Source organism: Syngnathus typhle, linkage group LG5 (assembly GCF_033458585.1).
Source record: "Syngnathus typhle isolate RoL2023-S1 ecotype Sweden linkage group LG5, RoL_Styp_1.0, whole genome shotgun sequence".
Taxonomy (NCBI): Eukaryota; Metazoa; Chordata; class Actinopteri; order Syngnathiformes; family Syngnathidae; genus Syngnathus; species Syngnathus typhle.
The window spans coordinates 1,172,003-1,191,952 of NC_083742.1; the positions used below are offsets into that span (position 1 = coordinate 1,172,003).

Sequence of the window (19,950 nt, forward strand, 5' to 3'; positions counted from 1 at the left end):
GGTTGCCGTATGCACCCACTAGCCAATAACCAACGAGCCCTCTGTAAACAATCGCGTTTCTCAAACGATCTCCTATAAAATGATCAGAACTGACTAAAGTTCGATCTAACGCATTGATACTACTTACCTATGTTTCCCTTCCATATCGAACCGTAGATTTACTCGAAACATTAACGGAGCAGCCTATTTTGAAATGAAATAGCCTCGCTGGTACAACAGCTATTCGGTGCCCCCCCCTGACTACAGTTACCGTAATGTTGGGAAGCGATGCGACCTTGTAATTTACTAGTCGTACTAAAACGTACTAAAACATTTTGGCATGTTTCAGTAGAAACATTTAAGACACGTTTAAAGACACATTTCTATGACATGGCCTTTAACTAACCTGTAGTGGCCGATTCGGCTGGAGTTTGTTTTCTCTCCCTCTCCACCCCCTCCCTCCCCCCTCCCCGGCCGGGGAGGTGGTTAGGTGGCACCCATGCTGACAGCGGCTATCTGGATTCTCGTGGGCCAATTCAGGATGGGGGAACTGCAGCCCAACCTCCTCGAAGACACTGCCAGGACAATTGAGGGCTCCTTCGGCAGCCCTCTGCTATGACATGGACATCCACTTTTTATTTAATTGATTTTCATGTTGTATCATTTGTGCCCTCTCTGCATCCATTTCAACCTGGTGATCCTGAAAGGGGGATCCTTCCATCTGTGGTCCCTTCTCAAGGTTTCTCATTTTCCCCCGGTAGGGTTTTTTAAGTTTTTCCTTGCCCTTTTGGGAGCTTAAGATCAGGGGATGCTTTGAGAATAATTGTCAATTTCTGTCTATGTGAAGCCCTTTGAGACTGCTTGTGATTTAGGGCTATACAAATAAACTTGACTTGACTTGGCAGAGCACTGTGTACAACCAGTATGGATCAACAAATTCATCACTTGATCCATATATAAGGCGCACCGAACTATAAGGCGCACTGTCGACTTTTGATAAAAATGTAGGTTTTTAGGTGCGCCTTATAGGGCGGAAAATACGGTATATCATATTTAGAATTTCTGTAATCACAGTATATATGAAAAATTGAAACAATTTTTATTGTATATTTAATTTAAATTTAATTTATTATCTCTTTGTATGTCGGCGACGAGAATACTTGTCACTGACATTAATGACGCAGGATACCGTCGGCGAGTATTCTCGTCGCTGTCCTTACTGTGCGAGAAGAAGTGCAGTTCTCACCAGGAGTGCAGGGTGGCGGACCTCTAGCAGTACACGAGGATGAACAATCGTTACGAGGATTTACATCAAACCCCAGTTCTATACCCGTGCCGCCCGATAAAAACGGAGGTGAGGACATGGAACAGGAAGCTAATGCATCAAGTAGTTGCCTTTCTTAACTCCAAAGGCATTTCTGTGGTCTACGACAGCAGTGAGGTCTGCCACTTGTTAACCAAAAGGAATACAAATAGAAAACAAGCTGTAATTATGAGTTTTGCCAACAGAAAACACAAGACCACCGTATAAAAACAACGTAGAATGTTAAAAGGAACTAACGTGTATGTGAACGAACACCTGACAAAAGTCAACGCTGAGATCACCTGGAAAGCATGAGCCATGAGAAACCAACGAAAAATTCAAAGCACATGAACAACAAATTGCAAAGTACCGTATTTTCTGCACTATAAGGCGCACTTAAAAGCCTTTAATTTACTCAAAAAAACACAGTGCGCCTTATAATCCGGGCCACCTTATATATGGATCAACTGGTGAATTTGTTGATCCATACTGGTTGTACACAGCGCTCTACCAAAATGTTTCAGTACAACTAGTAAATTACAAGGTCGCATCGCTTTCAGCATTATGACAACCGTAGTCAGGGGCGTCACTGAAGTAATAGCGGTAAACACTCATAGTATGAGTCTCATGCTGTGCTCACTCCTAGTCCAACAACACCACTTGTGTGTATAAAGACGCCAAAATGACACGCATGCCACTATCTGCCAATGGCTTGTGGATTCCTGGGCCGATAAATCAGTCTCAACAGTGGTACAGGAATAATAACTGACTGAACTGCCAGGGAATAGCAGAGACACTGACACGGATAAAGATGAGAGGGAGCCCGGGCATAATGAATGCCGCAGTCGCCCAACTGTTCAATTCAGACACGGAAGAGGAAGAATTTGACGATTTTGTGGACGGGGTTATGTAAATATGTACATTAACATTTGAACAACGTCGTGTTATTATGCAATGAATGTATTGTGTATCGTTCAACTGTTAAAAATAATCTTCAATTCAGACACGGAAGAGGAAGAATTCGATGGATTTGTGGACAGGGATATGTAAATATGCACATTGATGTTTGAACAACGTCATGTTATTGTGCAATGTTTGTACTGTATACCGTTCCACTGTTCAGAAAAACTTCAATTTGGACACAGAAGAGGAAGAATTCAACAGATTCGTGGACAGGGATATGTAAATATGCACATTGTTTTAACAACGTTGTGTTTTTGTGCAATGTTTCTGTTGTATATTGTTCAACTGTTCAAAAAAACTTCGATTTGGACACGGAAGAGGAAGAATTCGATGTATTCGTGGACACGATATGTAAACGTCGTGTTATTGTGCAAGGTTTGTTTTGTATATCGTTCAACTGTTCAAAAAAACTTACATTCAGACACGGAAGAGGGAGGATTCGACGGACTGTGACTGAGGGAAGTGTCCGGCCGCACGTGCTCTGGCACGGGCATGACAACATACAGAATTCAAGAGTGAATTCTGTGTGTTTGGGTCAAAGTCTAGACCTGAATCCAATTAAGAATCTCTGGAAAAAACTGAAAACTGAAGTTCACAAACACTCTCCATTCAACCTCACTGAGCTCGAGCTGTTTTGCAGAATGGGAAAAAAGTCAGTCTCTTGATGTGCATCACTGATAGAGATACACCAAAAGTGACTTGCAGCTGTAATCACAGCAAAAGGTGGCGCTACCAAGAATTAATTTACTCAATGGGGCTAAATAATTTTGAACGCAAAATTTTTCAGCTATTTTATTTGTTAAAGTTTAAAATAGCCAAAAAAATTTCATTCCACTTCATGATTGTGTCCCACTTGATGTGGATTCTTCACAAAAAACATATCTTTGTTTGAAACCTGAATTGTAAGAAAAGGTCAAAAAGTTCAAGGGGGGAGTACACGTTCGCAAGGTACTGCATATTTCAATATAGCTCACTCTAACTACCAGCAGCAGCAGCAGTTCCTTTAACTTTTACACAATGTGTTTATATGTAGGCTGCTTTTTTTAATCATGACTTTAAAAGCTGTGTGCATTTTAGGACAGATGCTATTTTGATTGTATTAGACATCTTTAAGACAGACCGGTGGTGACCTTTGTAATTCTTCACTAATAAGTTTTAATTTTTTACAATATAGTATATCGTGATCTTTATTTATAAAAGTGCTTTTTTGGCTCCCAGGAGCTGTTTTTATCAGCCAAGGTATGTACACATGATATTTGCTATTTTGATTGTATTAGACTTCTTGAAAACAAAACTTTCTCAGATATCTAGCTGCTTTATAATTTGTATTTTTCTACACAAAAGGTATTTATTACTGTATTCATTATCACAAATTAACAATGAATGCGGCGGCACAGAGAAGCACTGGTTAGCACATCTGCCTCACAGTGCAGAGCTTGCGGGTGCGATTCCGACTCTGGCCTCCCTGCGTTGAGTTTGCATGTAAATATGCAATTCACAGTGTTCCAGTTTCCTTCCACATTCCAAAAACATACATGGTATCAGGCGGATCAGTGCAGCGTCGGCAGTTATGCGGACTCTGTACCGGTCTGTCGGCCAAAAGGCAAAGCTCTCAATTTACCGGTCGATCTACGCTCCTACCCTCACCTATGGTCACGAGCTATGGGTCGGAGTAGAGCCGCTGCTCCTCCACGTTGAGAAGAGCCAGATGAGGTGGCTCGGGCATCTCATCAGAATGCCTCCTGGACGCCTCCCTGGGGAGGTGTTCCGGGCATGTCCCACCGGCAGGAGACCCTGTGGACGACCCAGGACGCGCTGGAGAGACTATGTTTCTCAGCTGGCCTGGGAATGCCTTGGGATCCCCCGGGATGAGCTGGATGAAGTGGCTGGGGAGAGGGAAGTCTGGGAGTCCCTCCTAAAACTGGATGGGTGAATGGATGGATGGATGAATGGATGGATGGTAGGCTAATTGATCACTTCAAATTGCCCGTAGGTGTGAGTGAAAGCAGATGGTTGTTGTCTCTGTGTGCCCTGTGATTGGCTGGTAACAAGTTCAGAGTGTCCCCCGCCTACTGTTCAAAGTCAGCAGGGATAGGCTCCAGCAAGCCCGCGACCCTCGTGAGAAGAAAGCAGTTAAGAAAATGGATGGATAATGATCAGTACATGTATTTGTTTACCGTTTTTTTCCGTGTATAGTGCGCAAAATTTAACTAATTTATTGTCCTAAAATCTGGGGTGCGCATTACACATGGGTACAATTTTTTTTTAATTTTTTATTTATTTATTTTTATTTTTTTTAAAGAAAGTCACGGTACAACAAAACCAACAACAGGACTGACCGACAAAGTCGTGGAACAAAAAGACAGGGTGACATTACCAAAGACAGGAACAGAAACCACATCATGACAGTAACACATGCAATGATCCGACGGTGAGCGAGGGGCAGACAGGACTTAAATACAAAACACGTTACATCGATTGAGGTGACACAGGAAGAGAGGGGCGACGCGAACAGAAACTATGGCAACCTAGACACATAGCAAAACTGGGGACGAGACATGACAAATCTCCCCCGAAATAAAACTTGAAATCACCTTTCTTCTTGTTTGTTGTCAATCGCGCATCGCATTCAGCCATCCTGCCCAACACACTTAGTAAAATTCATAATTGACGACACATCGTTTGATGCGATGGTGCAATCCTTGATGGTGTGTTATTGTCAAATATTGTTTGTTTTTTAATCTCCATCGCGGACCGGACGTCATACGGAGGCCGCCATTACAGATGCGCAGAACGGATGCGCAAGACACGTCAGCTATATAAAGAGCGAGAGTTGTTTTCTTCCTATTAGTTTCAATTCACAGTTTAATTAGCAGTTTAAATCAGCAAATAACAAAATGCGTATTACATGTAATATTTTATTTCACAACACTTTGCCTTGTTCCTTTCGTCTCTGCTGTTCACTTCAAACACGCTCCATACGACCGCAATGCTCTTGTATCAGACAAGACTTGCTCGATCACCTGCTCGTTTGCTGTCTGTCACAATGTACCCTACACAAATCCGAAACATTTGTTGCGGCTCCGAGTCACGACGAGGGGCAAGTTTTGGTTTCCAAGGGTGTTTTTATTCCTCTTCAACGTCTCTCCCATACAGAGCCTCCTTTTTCACGTCCGCACGCCTTTTTCACATGCGCGCACGGAGCGCGGTGGTGCGTTTACAGGCAGTCGGAGAAATCAACGCCAACAAAAAAAATTACATCCAGCCTAGTTAAGACCATACCAAAGACTATAAAAATGGGACCCATTGCCTCCCTGCGTGTGTGACGATTATTGGGACTTAAAAAAAAAATAATTAAAATAAATTCATAAAAATTGGGTGCGTATTATACATGGGTACAGGCTTTTTTTCCAGCGTCAGCATGCCATTTTTAGGGTGCGTATTATACATGGGGGCGCATTATACACGGAAAAAAACGGTAATAGTTCTATTACTTCATGTGTAATTTCATTTTTATTGCTTAAGAAAAAACAATGATAAAATCAAAAAGGTTTCTTTATAATTAAAAAAAAAACATGATATTCTGTTTTTGTAATATCACCCACCCCTATGGAAATGGACAAGTTCGTAGATTTTGAATATGAAATAAATCAAGCAAAAGTTGTCACTTCACCAATGCCAATTTGGGTTGTGTGCTTACACAGGCAGCCAGAAAGGCACGCACGCACGTACACACGCACACACACACGCGCACACGCACACACACACACACACACACACACACACACACAACTGCACGCACGCAAAAACAAATGTACTAGTATCGATACTCAGGTACCTGGTATCAATAGTGTACCTGTCCAATTGTGAAATGGTACCATCCCTGTTAGAAAATACTAACAAGCGCAGTCCAGAAAAAGGATGGATTAATTATTTTTTTAGGAAAGCTATGGGTATCGGGTAGTGGGGTTTATGTAAGATGAGAGTTTATGGTGAACAAAGAACATAGACATGAATGAATATTTATTTAAGGTTGGTATAGGTCAGGGGTCACCAACCTTTCTTAAACCGAAGGCTACTTTCTGGGTACTGATTAAGGCAAAGGGCTACCAGTTTGACACACACTTCTGAAGTTACCGGAAGTAAGATGGCGGCACGAGCACACGCAGCGGCCTCTCTCTGTCCCGAACGGTGTTTTGTTTTGTTGTTTAATGTGGGTTTGTCCGACAGTTTTGTGTGTTCGTCTCGTTGCACCGGGTTGTGCTACAAGTACTGGCTGGCTCTGCTCGACATCGGCGAAAGCGAGTTTTGTGGCGATCTGGACTTTGAAGCGGGGACATTAAAGGCGCTCGGTCTGCTCCGTCCTGAAGCGTCGGAAGCGGTGTGCGAGGAGGCTGAAGAGGGGCGAGAGCGGGGGCGTCCAGGCCAGGTTGGCGGCCAACCCAGCTCGCCCGGCCGTGCCTTCCGTTCTTCTGGCGAACGTTCAATCGCTGGGCATCAACATGCCTGCTGAGATCTACGAACCGGACAGTGCGTAACTGCTGTGCAATCTGGAGCGGCTAGCGTGCTATCGGGCGGACCGGGCCATTGTACGAGGGGGAACATCGCGAGGGGGTGGAATGCGCGTCTACATCCGTGACGAATGGTGCCGGGACTCTGTGGTGGGATGCAAGCACTGCTCGCCTCTGGCGAAGTTTGTGATCTCCAGGCTTTTGGGGTCCTGGACTCTCTCCCCCGTTGTTTACTTGTATGTTACTCGTGTCTTGTGTCTCGTCACCGTGGGATGGAGGAAACGTAATTTCGATTTCTTTGTGTGTCTTGGCATGAAGGAATTGACAATAAAGTTGACTCTGACTCTGAAATAGCAAATTTGCTCAATTTGGCTTTCACCATGTGTTATTATTGTCATTTCCAGTTCACATGTGTGATTTTAACAAGAATAGCAAAAATACAGTCAAACCTTGGTTTTTGACCACAATCCGTTCCAGAAGGCGGTACGAGAAGCGAATCGGTCAAAGTCCGAATCTATATTTCCCATTACAAATAATGGAAATTTTTAAAATCCGTTTCAAGACAAAACCCCCCCGCCTTTTTTAAGCATTTTTTTATTTGCGCAAATTTGTCAGATCGCGCAACTGCAGCGCACCGCCGAACGCGCAACCGTAGCGCGTCGCCCACCGCGAAGGTCGCATTATTGTGACTGAGCCGTCGCTGAAATTTAGAAAATATTTTTAAAGTCCTGCTGTACTATCCAAAATTTAAATGGACCTAAGTGCGCAGGGAGCTTAATTTTGTCCAATCGCGCAACTGCAGCGCACCGCCGACGGCGGAACAGCAGCGCGTCGCCGACCGCGCAACTGCACCGCGCTGGTCGCATTATTGTGACAGAGACGTCGCTAAAATTTAGAAAATATTTTTAAAGTCCTGATGTACTTTCCAAAATGTAAGTGGACCTCAGTGCGCAGGGAGCTTAATTTGATCCGATCGCGCAACCGCAGCGCACCGCCGAACGCGCAACAGTAGCGCGTCGCTAACCGCGCAACTGCACTGCGCTGGTCGCATTATTGTGACAGAGACTTCGCTAAAATTTAGAAAATATTTTTAAAGTCCTGATGTACTTTCCAAAATTTAAGTGGACCTCAGTGCGCAGGAAGTTTAATTTGGTCCGATTGCGCAACCGCAGCGCGCCGGGCGCTCACTGTCGCATTGCTTTAAGAGCGTCTTTGTGTTTTAGGATCGCTTTACTGCTCCCACTTGCTTTCTTTGGAGGCATGATTAGGGGTTAATACAATCCTCAAAGTAACTAAAATACAATAAAAACGGCATCCGAGCCGCGCGGTCGGGTTTTCTCGAGTCCTCCCGGCTGATCTCGCGAGGTTCGACCTCCGAATTTTGTTTGACAACCGAAGCAAAAAAAAATCTTGAATTTTTTGCTCGAATTCCGATTATTTCGAGAACCGGGACGTTCGAAAACCGAGGTTTGACTGTAAAATAAATACGTAGATGCAGCTCACTGACCAGTGCCGCTATTTGAGCTAATTTTAGAACAGTCCTGCGGGCGACTCATGCGGTCCTCACGGGCTACCTGGTGCCCGCGGGCACCGTGTCGGTGACCCCTGGAGTCATGCACCACCCAAATAAAACCCTCACACACACCTTATTCCATAACGCTTGAAAACAGGGATGGAGTCAAGAGCGTCTTTCTCCACCTGTGCGTAGAAACTTTTAAGATGTGCTGGCAGCCATTGGCAGCTGTGTAAACCTGGCTCCACTGGAACACGAGTATATGGAATTCTGTGATCTGACAGGACCTGTGCAAACACCTCGCGCACCTCTGCAACACAAGATCATAAATTAATATCAATAGACAATATTGTTTCACAGGCAAGCATCTACAATTAACTAAACAGGCATTGAAGTACTTCTGGTTGTGCTGATCTAAAGATTCTGTACAGTATTCAGGGGTTTCCCTCAATTAAGACCTAGAAGACTTGGTACGCTATGCCAGAAAACTTCCCAATTATGCCATTGCATCTAATTTGACCAGTGATCAGAATTTAATCAAACTTGCCTGTTGATGAGTCGTTAGAGGACTTGGAAGCCTATATCGACGCATTTTATTGTAAATGCGCCTAACAACAAACCCGAGGCCATGAATACCCGAGCCAAGTCGAACCCAAGCGAAAAGGAAATCTCTCACATCAGTGAGCCTATAACATCTATAAAACTACAACTCAAGAAGCTTGATCTACTCGAGCAACTGACTACTGATGTAAAAGAACTGAAGCACTCTGTGGAATTTAACAACTCACTCATCGAGGTGTTAAAGGCTGACAATGCGTCACTTCGGACTGAAGTAAACCACCTCAAACATTTGACAGCCGAACTACAAAGAGACAAAGTCAACATGGCAAACTCCATTCTTGATCTGCAGTGCCGAAGTATGAGGGATAACATTATACACGGACTTACAGAAACAAAAGATGAAACTCACCGGAGATCAGAAGAACTTGTCAAAACATTTCTTATCAACGAATTGAAAATGAAGCCTGAGGACGTCGGAGCTGTTCGCTTCTCCAGAGTACATCGCCTCGGGAGGACCAGAACCGACCAACAGAGGAGGCCCCGTCCCATTGTGGCTAAAGTCGTTGACTCAAAGATGAAGTCTGCCGTCGTGTCGAGGGGCAGAGAGCTAAAAGGCTCTACCTACTCTATCAGCGATCAGTTCCCTCCGGAGATCATGAACAGACGGAGGCAGCTTCACCCGATCATGGCGGAGGCAAGGAAAGCCAAAAAGACCGCTCGACTGTTCATTGACAAGCTTTAGATCGACGGCAAACTGTACAGGAACCCCCGAACAACTTATTGGCTGAGTGGAGGAGATGGAGACATTAATTCTGAACTCCAAAAAGAACTGTCTGCCAACTTGCAAAATGCCGCCTCCCCCCAACTGTAAACACAGGCGCGTGATGATGATGTCATCAAAAACAGCGTCCATATCGTCATGACAACCACTGACCCTGGAGACGGTGAATGGCTTATTTCTCTCTTTCTCTCCCCATCTCACCACTCGCCCCCCTCTTTTTCTATTTTCCTCTCTCTTACATTTATTTTCTCATTTTTGGCTTGGGAACTGGCCTGAATAGGTAGTACCTTACCTAAGTTTAAAAAAAATATTGACGGGATACCGTAACATGCTGTGAAGTTGTTTAAGTTGCTTTTGTATTTATCTAAAGAAAGAAAATGGCTATGGAGTTATCATTTTTCTGTATTTTAATTTTTTTCCTGTATTTTTTAATGTTCGAAATAAACGTTTAAAAAAAAAAAAAAGAATACTGTAGAAACTGAATGTCCTCTCAGTTTAGATCTTTTAAGTTGAAGCTTTAATAACCTTCATTCACAGTTACAGGTAGTATAATATTGACTCCTCACTTGGCCTGTACCGCAACAACTCTCTCTCCCACTGTTCAACACCCTCTCACTTCCTCAGTCTCTTAAAGGGGTAGCGTCTAATTATCACAACACTACAAATACTACTGACTAAGTAGGACGAGGCAATCGTCTGCTCTGTGATAATACAGCGGGTAATGTCGACAGAGTGTTCTTGTGTGTTTGAGTGTGTGGGTGTATGTCTGTCAGGCCAGCTTTGGTATGGGTGAGTGTACGTATGTACTAGGGGTGTAAATCGCGGGTTTTGCCACGATACGATATCATATCGATACAAAGAACTACGATACGATATTTGCCGATATCTTAAAGCCTACTGCGATTCATTCACGATATATCACGATATAGTGCTCTACGATGGATTTTTTTAAAATAAAAAATATAGAACAATATCCTGATTTATAACAATTCATACGCAAAATCAACAAGGTACTGCAAACTCTTTATTTAGGAAATTACAAGAGTAATAAATAGGGGTGTAACGATACATCGATACACATCGATTAATCGATATAATGCTCTACGATTTATTGGCATCGATGCTAAAGGTAAACATCGATTTATATCGCCGTGTTTGACCTCGGACATTAGACGCGACTTTATTTTGAAATCCAGTTCATTGTTGCTTGCTTCCTCTTTCCGGGAGCAGTGCGCCCGGCGTTGTTGTGTTGTGAGCAGAGCACGCACGTGAAAGGGGAGGCGACAACTAGTACGCGGCTCCTGGGCTGGTGCTATGGCTAGTGTCCAAAAATACGAGGAAATTTGCTCCCCTTTAGGCTTCAAGTCATTCGTTTGGAAGCACTTTGGATTCCAAAGAAAAGACGGCTCAACGGACAAGACACGTGCAGTTTGTAACTCCTGCCATGCGGTGATCAAATATTCAGGGAGCACAAATCTCGCCGCACATTTAAAGAAAAAACACGACATCAAAGTTCAGTGTTAAAGTAAGCAATTTGTATACCGTTTTTTTCCGTGTATAGTGCGCAAAATTTAACTAATTTATTGTCCTAAAATCTGGGGTGCGCATTATACATGGGTACAAAAAAAAAAAAAAAAAAAATTTTTTTTTTAATTTTTTTTTTTTTTTTTTTTTTTAAGTCCCAATGATCGTCACACACGCAGGGAGGCAATGGGTCCCATTTTTATAGTCTTTGGTATGGTCTTAACTAGGCTGGATGTAATTTTTTTTGTTGGCGTTGATTTCTCCGACTGCCCGTAAACGCACCACCGCGCTTCGTGCGCGCACGGGACAGCAAACGAGCAGGTGATCGAGCAAGCGTCTGATACGAGAGCATTGCGGTCGCATGGAGCGTGTTTGAAGTGAACAGCAGAGAAGAAAGGAACAAGGCAAAGTGTTGTGAAATAAAATGCACAGAACGGATGCGCAAGACACGTCAGCTATATAAAGAGCGAGAGTTGTTTTCTTCCTATTAGTTTCAATTCACAGTTTAATTAGCAGTTTCAATCAGCAAATAACAAAATGCGTATTACAGGTAATATTTTATTTCACAACACTTTGCCTTGTTCCTTTGGTCTCTGCTGTTCATCCTAAAACACAAAGGCGCTCTTTAAGCAATGCGACAGTGAGCGCCCGGCGCGCTGCGGTTGCGCGACCGCACCAAATTAAGCTCCCTGCGCAGTGCGCACTGAGGTCCACTTAAATTTTAGAAAGTACATCAGGACTTTGAAAATATCTTCTAAATTTCAGCGACGGCTCTGTCACAATAATCGACCAGCCCGGTGCAGTTGGGCGGTCGGCGGCGCACTACGGTTGAGCGTTCTCTCGCGCGCTCTCTCTCTCGCTCTCTCTCGCTCTCGCACACACGCAAACCGGATATCATACGGAGGCCGCCATTACAGATGCGCAGAACGGATGAGCAAGACACGTCAGCTATATAAAGAGCGAGAGTTCAGTTCTCTACCTAAATCCGTATTACAGGTAATATTTTATTTCACAACACTTTGCCTTGTTCCTTTCTTCTCTGCTGTTCACTTCAAACACGCTCCATGCGCACGGAGCGCGGTGGTGCGTTTACGGGCAGTCGGAGAAATCAACGCCAACAAAAAAAATTACATCCAGCCTAGTTAAGACCATACCAAAGACTATAAAAATGGGACCCATTGCCTCCCTGCGTGTGTGACGATCATTGGGACTTAAAAAAAAAAAAAAAAAAAAAATACATTTTTTTTTTTAAAAAAATTCATAAAAATTGGGTGCGTATTATACATGGGTACAAGCTTTTTTCCAGCATCAGCATGCCATTTGTAGGGGTGCGTACTATACATGGGGGCGCACTATACACGGAAAAAAACGGTACTACAATACTCTTGTAATTTCCTAAATAAAGAGTTTGCAGTACCTTGTTGATTTTGCGTATGAATTGTTATGAATCAGGATATTGTTCTATATTTTTTATTAAAAAAATAAATAAATCGATCATAGAGCACTATATCGCGATATATCGTGAATGAATCGCAGCAGGCTTTAAGATATCGGCAAATATCGTATTGTAGTTCTTTGTATCGATCGTATCGTGACAAAACCCGCGATTTACACCCCTAATCGTTACACCCCTACACTGCGCATGCGCACTATGGATCCGATGCGAATAGTCCTCTTCTTGACTGACAATGAATGTGATAGTTTAATACAATCAGCAAATAACAAAATGCGTATTACAGGTAATATTTTATTTCACAACACTTTGCCTTGTTCCTTTCGTCTCTGCTGTTCACTTCAAACACATTCCATACGAACGCAATGCTCTCGTATCAGACGCTTGCTCGATCACCTGCTCGTTTGCTGTCACAATGTACCCTACACAAATCTGAAACATTTGTTGCGGCTCCGAGCCACGACGAGGGACAAGTTTTGGTTTCCAAGGGTGTTTCTATTCCTCTTCAACTTCTCTCCCATACAGAGCCGCCTTTTTCACATGTCCGCACGTCACTTTCCTCCTTTCATTTTAAACGAACTGATCGCGGTGGTGCCTTTACGGGCAGTCGGAGAAATCAACGAAAAAATCAACAAAAAAATACATCCAGCCTAGTTAAGACCCCGCCAAAGACTATAAAAATGGGACCCATTGCCTCCCTGCTTGGCACTCAGCATTAAGGGTTGGAATTGGGGGGTTAGATCACCAAATGATTACCGAGCGCGGCGCCGCTGCTGCTCACTGCTCCCCGCTCTCCCAGGGGATGGATCAAAATCACACGGGGATGGCTCAAATGCAGAGGACGAATTTCACCACACCCAGATGCGTGTGTGACGATCATTGGGACTTAAAAAAAATATTTAAAAAAATAAAAAGAAATTGGGTGCGTATTATACATGGGTACAGGCTTCTTTCCAGCATCGACATGCCATTTTTAGGGTGCGTATTATACATGGGGTAAGTCAATTATTGGTAATTTCACCACAAATCTTCAAAACGCCACACTTCTGGAACTGTACTCTCTGAGATTTCTGATCATTTCCCTATTGTATTATTCATTGACCTCCCTGCTAGGCACATCACTTACTTACAAGTATAGTTGACCACTTCACATGTTACTTTTAGTATAGTTGATCACTTCACATGCTTTGATATCTTTATCTTGAACATATTCAAAACATGAAAAATAGAGAGAAAAAATCAAATCAAATAATTAACACTTTAAAGCGCTATATCCTCTGGACATGTCCTCTGTCATCAGGATGACATAAAGGATGAGAAATGTGATCGATGGATTTAATGATCTGGAGTGACACAAATGGTTTGATAATATTGTTGTTTATGTGATAGTTTTTTAAAATATAGTTTATATATCGTTGTATGGGCCTGTGGAATAATTTGAACTGCGGCGCGGCACACGGCATTGTTGACAAAGGACGATCGATGGATTTAATGAATTGGAGTGACACAGATGGTTTTATAAACGTGTTAGTTATGTAATAATTTTTTTAAAATAACTGAATGTTACACCAGGCCCGTTCTCAGCTCCTCGTTTGTGTTTGTCACGTTAGCATACCGTATCGTTTAGCCTGTTATTGCTCGTTCATGTCTGTTCTTGGTGTTGAATTTTGTTGAATAAATTGCCCCCCAAAATGCGACTTATACTCCGGAGCGACTTATATATGTCTTTTTTCACATTTTTGGGCATTTTATGGCTGATGCGACTGATACTCCGGAGCGACTTATAGTCCGAAATTACGGTACTCAAAATCCATGGATCACTAAGGGCATACATATTAAAGTCTATTAAGCATAAAAATAAATTATATAAAAGATACATAAATAAACCTAACCATAATAATAAAAATGCATATATTATAGAAATAAACTTACACATATTATCAGAAAGCGGAAGAGTAATCATTTTGCCGACTTGATAAACAAATGACATGGTGATTCCAAGATTTCTTGTACTGAACAAGGTCTTGAACAGAAGCCAAAAAACTCCTGTATTCCCTGACCATGATAATAATACAAGCAACATCACCAAAAACAGCAGTCTTGCCGATGAATTCAATAATTACTTTGTCTCCATTGGCAGCAACATATCCAGTAAAATCAGTCAGCCTCAGGATGCCTCGTTTAAAGACTACCTATCAGGTAATTACCTGGGTTCTTTCTTCCTGAATCCAACTAACTGCGATGAAGTGTATAAAATAATCATGAATATGAAGAATTCAAACTCAGCTGGAGCAGATGGTATATCAAGTAAATTTCTGAAACGCATCTCCAATTTAGTAATAACTGCACCTCTTACACATTGCATCAATCTGTCTACCCTCTGGAGTAGTGCCACAAATGGCAAAAATAGCACGTATCACACCGGTCTTTAAATCGGGAGACAAAAACGATCTTACAGATCAATATCAATTTTGCCTACTCTTTCCAAGGTTTTGGAAAGAGTAGTTTACAATAAACTTAACAGCTATCTAAACAAACTAAACATCATTGCCCCATCCCAGTATGGATTCAGAAAGGAAAACACTTTATATATGGCAGTACTTGACTTGACAAAAGTGAATATGGTATTGGGATTTTTCTGGACTTGTCTAAAACTTTTGATACCATTATGATTGACATTCTTGTAAATAAATTACAACACTATGGTATTAGAGGCCTGGCGTTAGACTGGTTCCGCAGCTACTTGTTTGGAAGACATCAATATGTTTCTATTAACAACCATAAATCTTCATACAAACCCATCAATCATGGAGTTCCCCAAGGGTCCATCTTAGGGCCGCTCCTCTTCATCTTGTACATAAATGACATTGTTAATACTTCATCCATACTACATAAAGTATTACCGTAATTTTCGGACTATGTCGCTCCCGAGTACAAGTCGCATCAGCCATAAAATGCCCAAAAATGTGAAAAAAAAACATATATAAGTCGCTCCGGAGTATAAATCGCATTTTGGGGGGCAATTTGTTCGACAAAATCCAACACCAAGAACAGTCATGAACGAGCAACAATAGGCTAAACAATAGGTATGCTAACGTGACATAAACACAAACGAAGAGCTGAGAACGGCCTGACGTAAAATTCAGAGTTATTCAAAAAACTATTACATAAATAACACGTTAATAAAACCATCTGTCACTCCAATTCATTAAATCCATCGATCGTCCTTTGTCAACAATGCGTGCGCGCCGCTGACGGCGCTTGCACTTCAAAATATTCCACAGGCCCATATAACGAAACATAAATAATATATCAAATAACTATTATATAAGCAATAATGTTATCAAACCATCTGTGTCACTCCAAATCATTAAATCTGTGTGAAAAATGTATACATATGTTATCATGCGTTCTCTAATCAATGCTTTACCGCAATATTACTGCAATATATGCTTGCTGTTTGGCCTTGCTGTTTTTATGATGTACCACAGAAGAGAAAGGTTACGGCTGGGTCAGGAGAGCTTAAAGAAGACATCTACCGAGACAGTTCCTTTTTAACAAAGACCATTTTGAGAATCAACATGCCTCATGGCTGTCTTGGCCCTCCAGTGAACCTACAAGTGACCATCATTGTCAGGGTTTTCCTAACTATCTTGATCGTAGGATTACGTTGGAATGTATATAACCAGTAATAAATAACCTAGCTTGTCCCATCCTACACAATGTCGTAAAACTTCCCCTGCTATGTTTTAACTAGAGGTCAAAGGTTTTCTCTTCTGTATCCAGTCCACTCAAACTCCTCTTCCCAGATGTTCTTATCAGTATGTAAACACCTAGTGATTTTTCCTTACGAGGCAAAGCCCACATGCTTTCCCCCTCCCTTTTAGGGGCTTTTGTCTCACGATTGTGGATAGGGCAAATCCAAATAAAAAGAGCGGGAGTGCATACAGATATTTAGTGTAGTGAGATTGTTGTAAGCTATCTGTACTGCACTCCTCGCGAGAAAAGACCTAATATTCTGTCTCACTTGTGGTTTGTTTGCTGTTGCTCTTCTCTTAACAGTTACAGTCAGCAAATTAAACCTGACAGAAATCGGGGGCTCGTCCGTGATCTCGACACACCTGGCGGGTCCAGCGGGCTCTTCGACGCAGGCGAAAATCCTCGGCCGAGGTAAACAAACGCCCTTTGACGGGACTGTCTCGATCAGTCCGGCTGGACACCGGGAGGGTTGACGAGATCTTCCGAGGAGGAGAATCAGCAGACCATGAGTAAAAATATTAATTCTACTAAAAAGGAATGAATGAGCTGTGACAAGAGGTCACTTAAAACGAGCAGTGACAAGAGGTCACTTAAAACCTTGAGAATTCTAGACCCTATCAAGTGCAATTTGAAACAGTTAAATTCCGCAGGGCCGGTGTGGAGCCCCCTAACCTTTAAGTTAGTTAAATTCCGCAGCAGGAGTGCGGACTCTTCAGTTATTCCTAAAAAACGCGCGTGGTATGCTTGTGTATGGTTTAACTGAGAGTACTCTCATTTGAACGCTCCTCTATATAAACACACAGGATTGTGAACAGTGGCTTTGTGTGGGTGCAGAGGCAAGAACTCTCCTTCGGGGAGGTGAAAGGAGACTTACCACACATCGAATTTTTAACCACTGTCCTGTGAATAAAGTTGGTTTTAGGACACTGTAGGTGCCATTCAAACTACCAACTCCAAAATTTAGAAAAATAAATGGAAAAGAATTACAAATAGCTTCTAAAAGTGAAATAGAGAATAAATCAGAAAAGTAAGACGAACAAAAAGGTGTGTTAGTGGGATTGATGTGTGTTCTATATGTTGTGCGTCATCCTTTTGTCCTAGTGTGTGTGCGTGTGCGCGCAGAGGATCCTCATGAATGGGTGTGTGTATGAGTGCGAGTGAGGTGTGTGTCCTATGGAAGAAATCAGTAATGGAGAATGTTCAGGGGGCTGTTGAAGCGATAATAGGGAAATTGAGAAGTGGACGATGATGTGTTTAAGTTGGTTGGAGAAACTGAGATGAGCAGTGGGTGGCAATAGAGAAAATAAGACGTGTGTGGCAGGAACTGACTAGAACGGTGGCTTGATAGGACGAGAATAAGAGACGGCAAATGTTGTGTAGAAGACAGTGAAAGAATGTGATAATGATGAAGGGTGCAACAGCAAAGTTGGCCTGCCCTTTGAGAAGGTGGGACTGATAAGCGTGCCTGCGCTCGCGCGTTGTCGCGGGGCGGGGCTGTGCGCGTGGGCCTTTGCTATGCTCGTGTGGGCGGTGGGCCGGCATCATGGTTGTTGCAGGAAATGGCCAGCCTGTGACCAATCAACATTGATGCTGCGCCCCCCCTCGCACGAGGGGTGCTATGGCTGCGGGCGAAGCAGGGAAAGTGTGAGTTTCTCAGAGAATGTTTGAATATTTGAAGCAAGGTGATGCTTAAGGAAGACGTGGCAATATTTGCATGAAGGATAAAAGGCACTGATGAAAAAAGAAAGTATAACCAAAACGTCAAAACAGAGGATGACGTTTGCGCAGCGTTGTGTGTTGGTATTGTTTGTGAACTGTGTCTCTGCTGTAAGTTTTTGTGTTGTCTGTGTGCTATCAGTGTTATGTGTTAAAATTGGCTAATGTAGGCGCACAAAAGATTTTGCACCGCAAAACAAAAGCAATTTTGTGAAAATAAGAAGAAAAGAAAGGCAAGCAATTTTTTTTGTGGGCAGAAAGTCCACACTGCATTAATGCCTAGCCCTAATGAAACAAAATTTAAGAGATGGAGAGAACTTGCTTTCTGGAATTGGATGAAGCAAAATTATTAAATAACATTTCAAAGCTAAATTTAGAAGAAATAGTCGATTGGTTGTGTCAAGACTACACAAGTTTTTACATTTGAGAATAAGAGAGTGATTGAGTTTGTCAGGTTTATTTTGCTGACTGAATAAGTGAATAGAAGAGCAACAGCAAACAAACCAAAAGTGAGACAGAATATTAAGTCTTTTCTCGCGAGGAGTGCAGTACAGATAGCTTGAGACAATCTCTACACATACTAAAAATCTGTAGGCACTCCCGCTCTTTTTATTTGGATTTGCCCTACCCACAGTGTGAGACACTAGGTGTTTACATACTGATAAGAAAATCTCTGAAGAGGAGTTTGAGTGGACTGGATACAAAAGAAAAAACCTTTGACCTTTAGTTAAAACATAGCAAGGGAAGTTTTACGACATTGTGTAGGATGCAACAAGCTAAGTTATTTATTACTGGTTATATACATTCCAACCTAATCCTACGATAAAGATAGTTAGGAAAAATCCTGACTTTAATGGTCACTTGGAGGTTCATCTGGGGTGCAGGACAGCAATGAGGCATGTTGTCTAACAAAGTGGTCTTTGTTAGAAAGGAACTGTCCTTCTGTGGTACATCATAAAAACAGCAAGGCCAAACAGCAAGCATATATCGCAGTAATATTGCAGTAAGGCATTGATTAGAGAACGCATGATAACATATATATACATTTTTCTAACAATTCCCTCCTGTTTATCATAAGTTCTCAGAGACCATCTTATCACCTAAAAGCGGCCATTTCAAAAAAAATTTCAGTCGTAGGATCACGATTCATAAGAACAAATTTAAACCCGGGAGGAGATTGAACCTTAATAATCAATGTCAGAGTCGGGAAACAAATCGGACAGGTTTACCACAGGAGCTTCACAGATGGGGCCATCGCCAGAGCGACAACCCTCGTCAGTCGCAAAGTCTTCCCCTTGGAGCAACGGAAAAGTCTCAGCTGCTGGAGAGATAGCAGTTGTAATTAACCTGTTAATTAGAGACCGTAGACACGGAATACAACAACATCCACACAAGGTCAAAACAGCAGAAAAAAACGGCAAGGGAGACTAGGACCGAGGACACCAGGGTACGCTACTTTCCGAACACGTTTAGCCAGTCGTTCCAAACCTCCGTGTTCACTCCACTGTGTTCCTTCATTTTCCCATTCCAGGTCCTCAGGCCCTCAAGGTCCTCAGGCCCTCAAGGGCCTGGGACAGGCTTCCATCAGCGGCAGTACCATTTGGAATAAATGTGCAGCATTGCTCACCAAACATGGCGCAGACACCACCCTCTTTTGAGAGTAGCATGTCAAGGGCCATTCGGTTCTGGAAAGCCATGAGGGAAGTAGCGGCCAGTTGGGAGTGGACCGCCCTGAAACCCGCCTCGGTCCAATTTCCAAGCCTCTGCACGTTGTAATGGATGTAGTTGATCCTGTCAACATTTTTGTTAAGAGTACACCACCAACACAGGGTGGATTCAAAACCAGCTATCTGATTCACCAGCTTACACTTATCCGGCACTCCTCCG

General features: G+C 42.6%; 1 protein-coding gene across 8 annotated transcripts in view; it reads right to left on the reverse strand.

Annotated features, from left to right (window-relative positions):
- ydjc (YdjC chitooligosaccharide deacetylase homolog) overlaps positions 1-19,950 on the reverse strand; it is a 121,326-nt gene that overhangs the window by 7,851 nt on the left and 93,525 nt on the right. For 7 of the 8 annotated variants that reach the window (XM_061279714.1, XM_061279718.1, XM_061279717.1 and 4 more), the window contains one exon: positions 8,402-8,579. In XM_061279714.1, coding sequence (XP_061135698.1) covers positions 8,402-8,579 — 178 coding nt within the window. The remainder of the gene's footprint in view (positions 1-8,401; positions 8,580-19,950) is intronic. The other variant, XM_061279725.1, reaches the window with a different exon arrangement.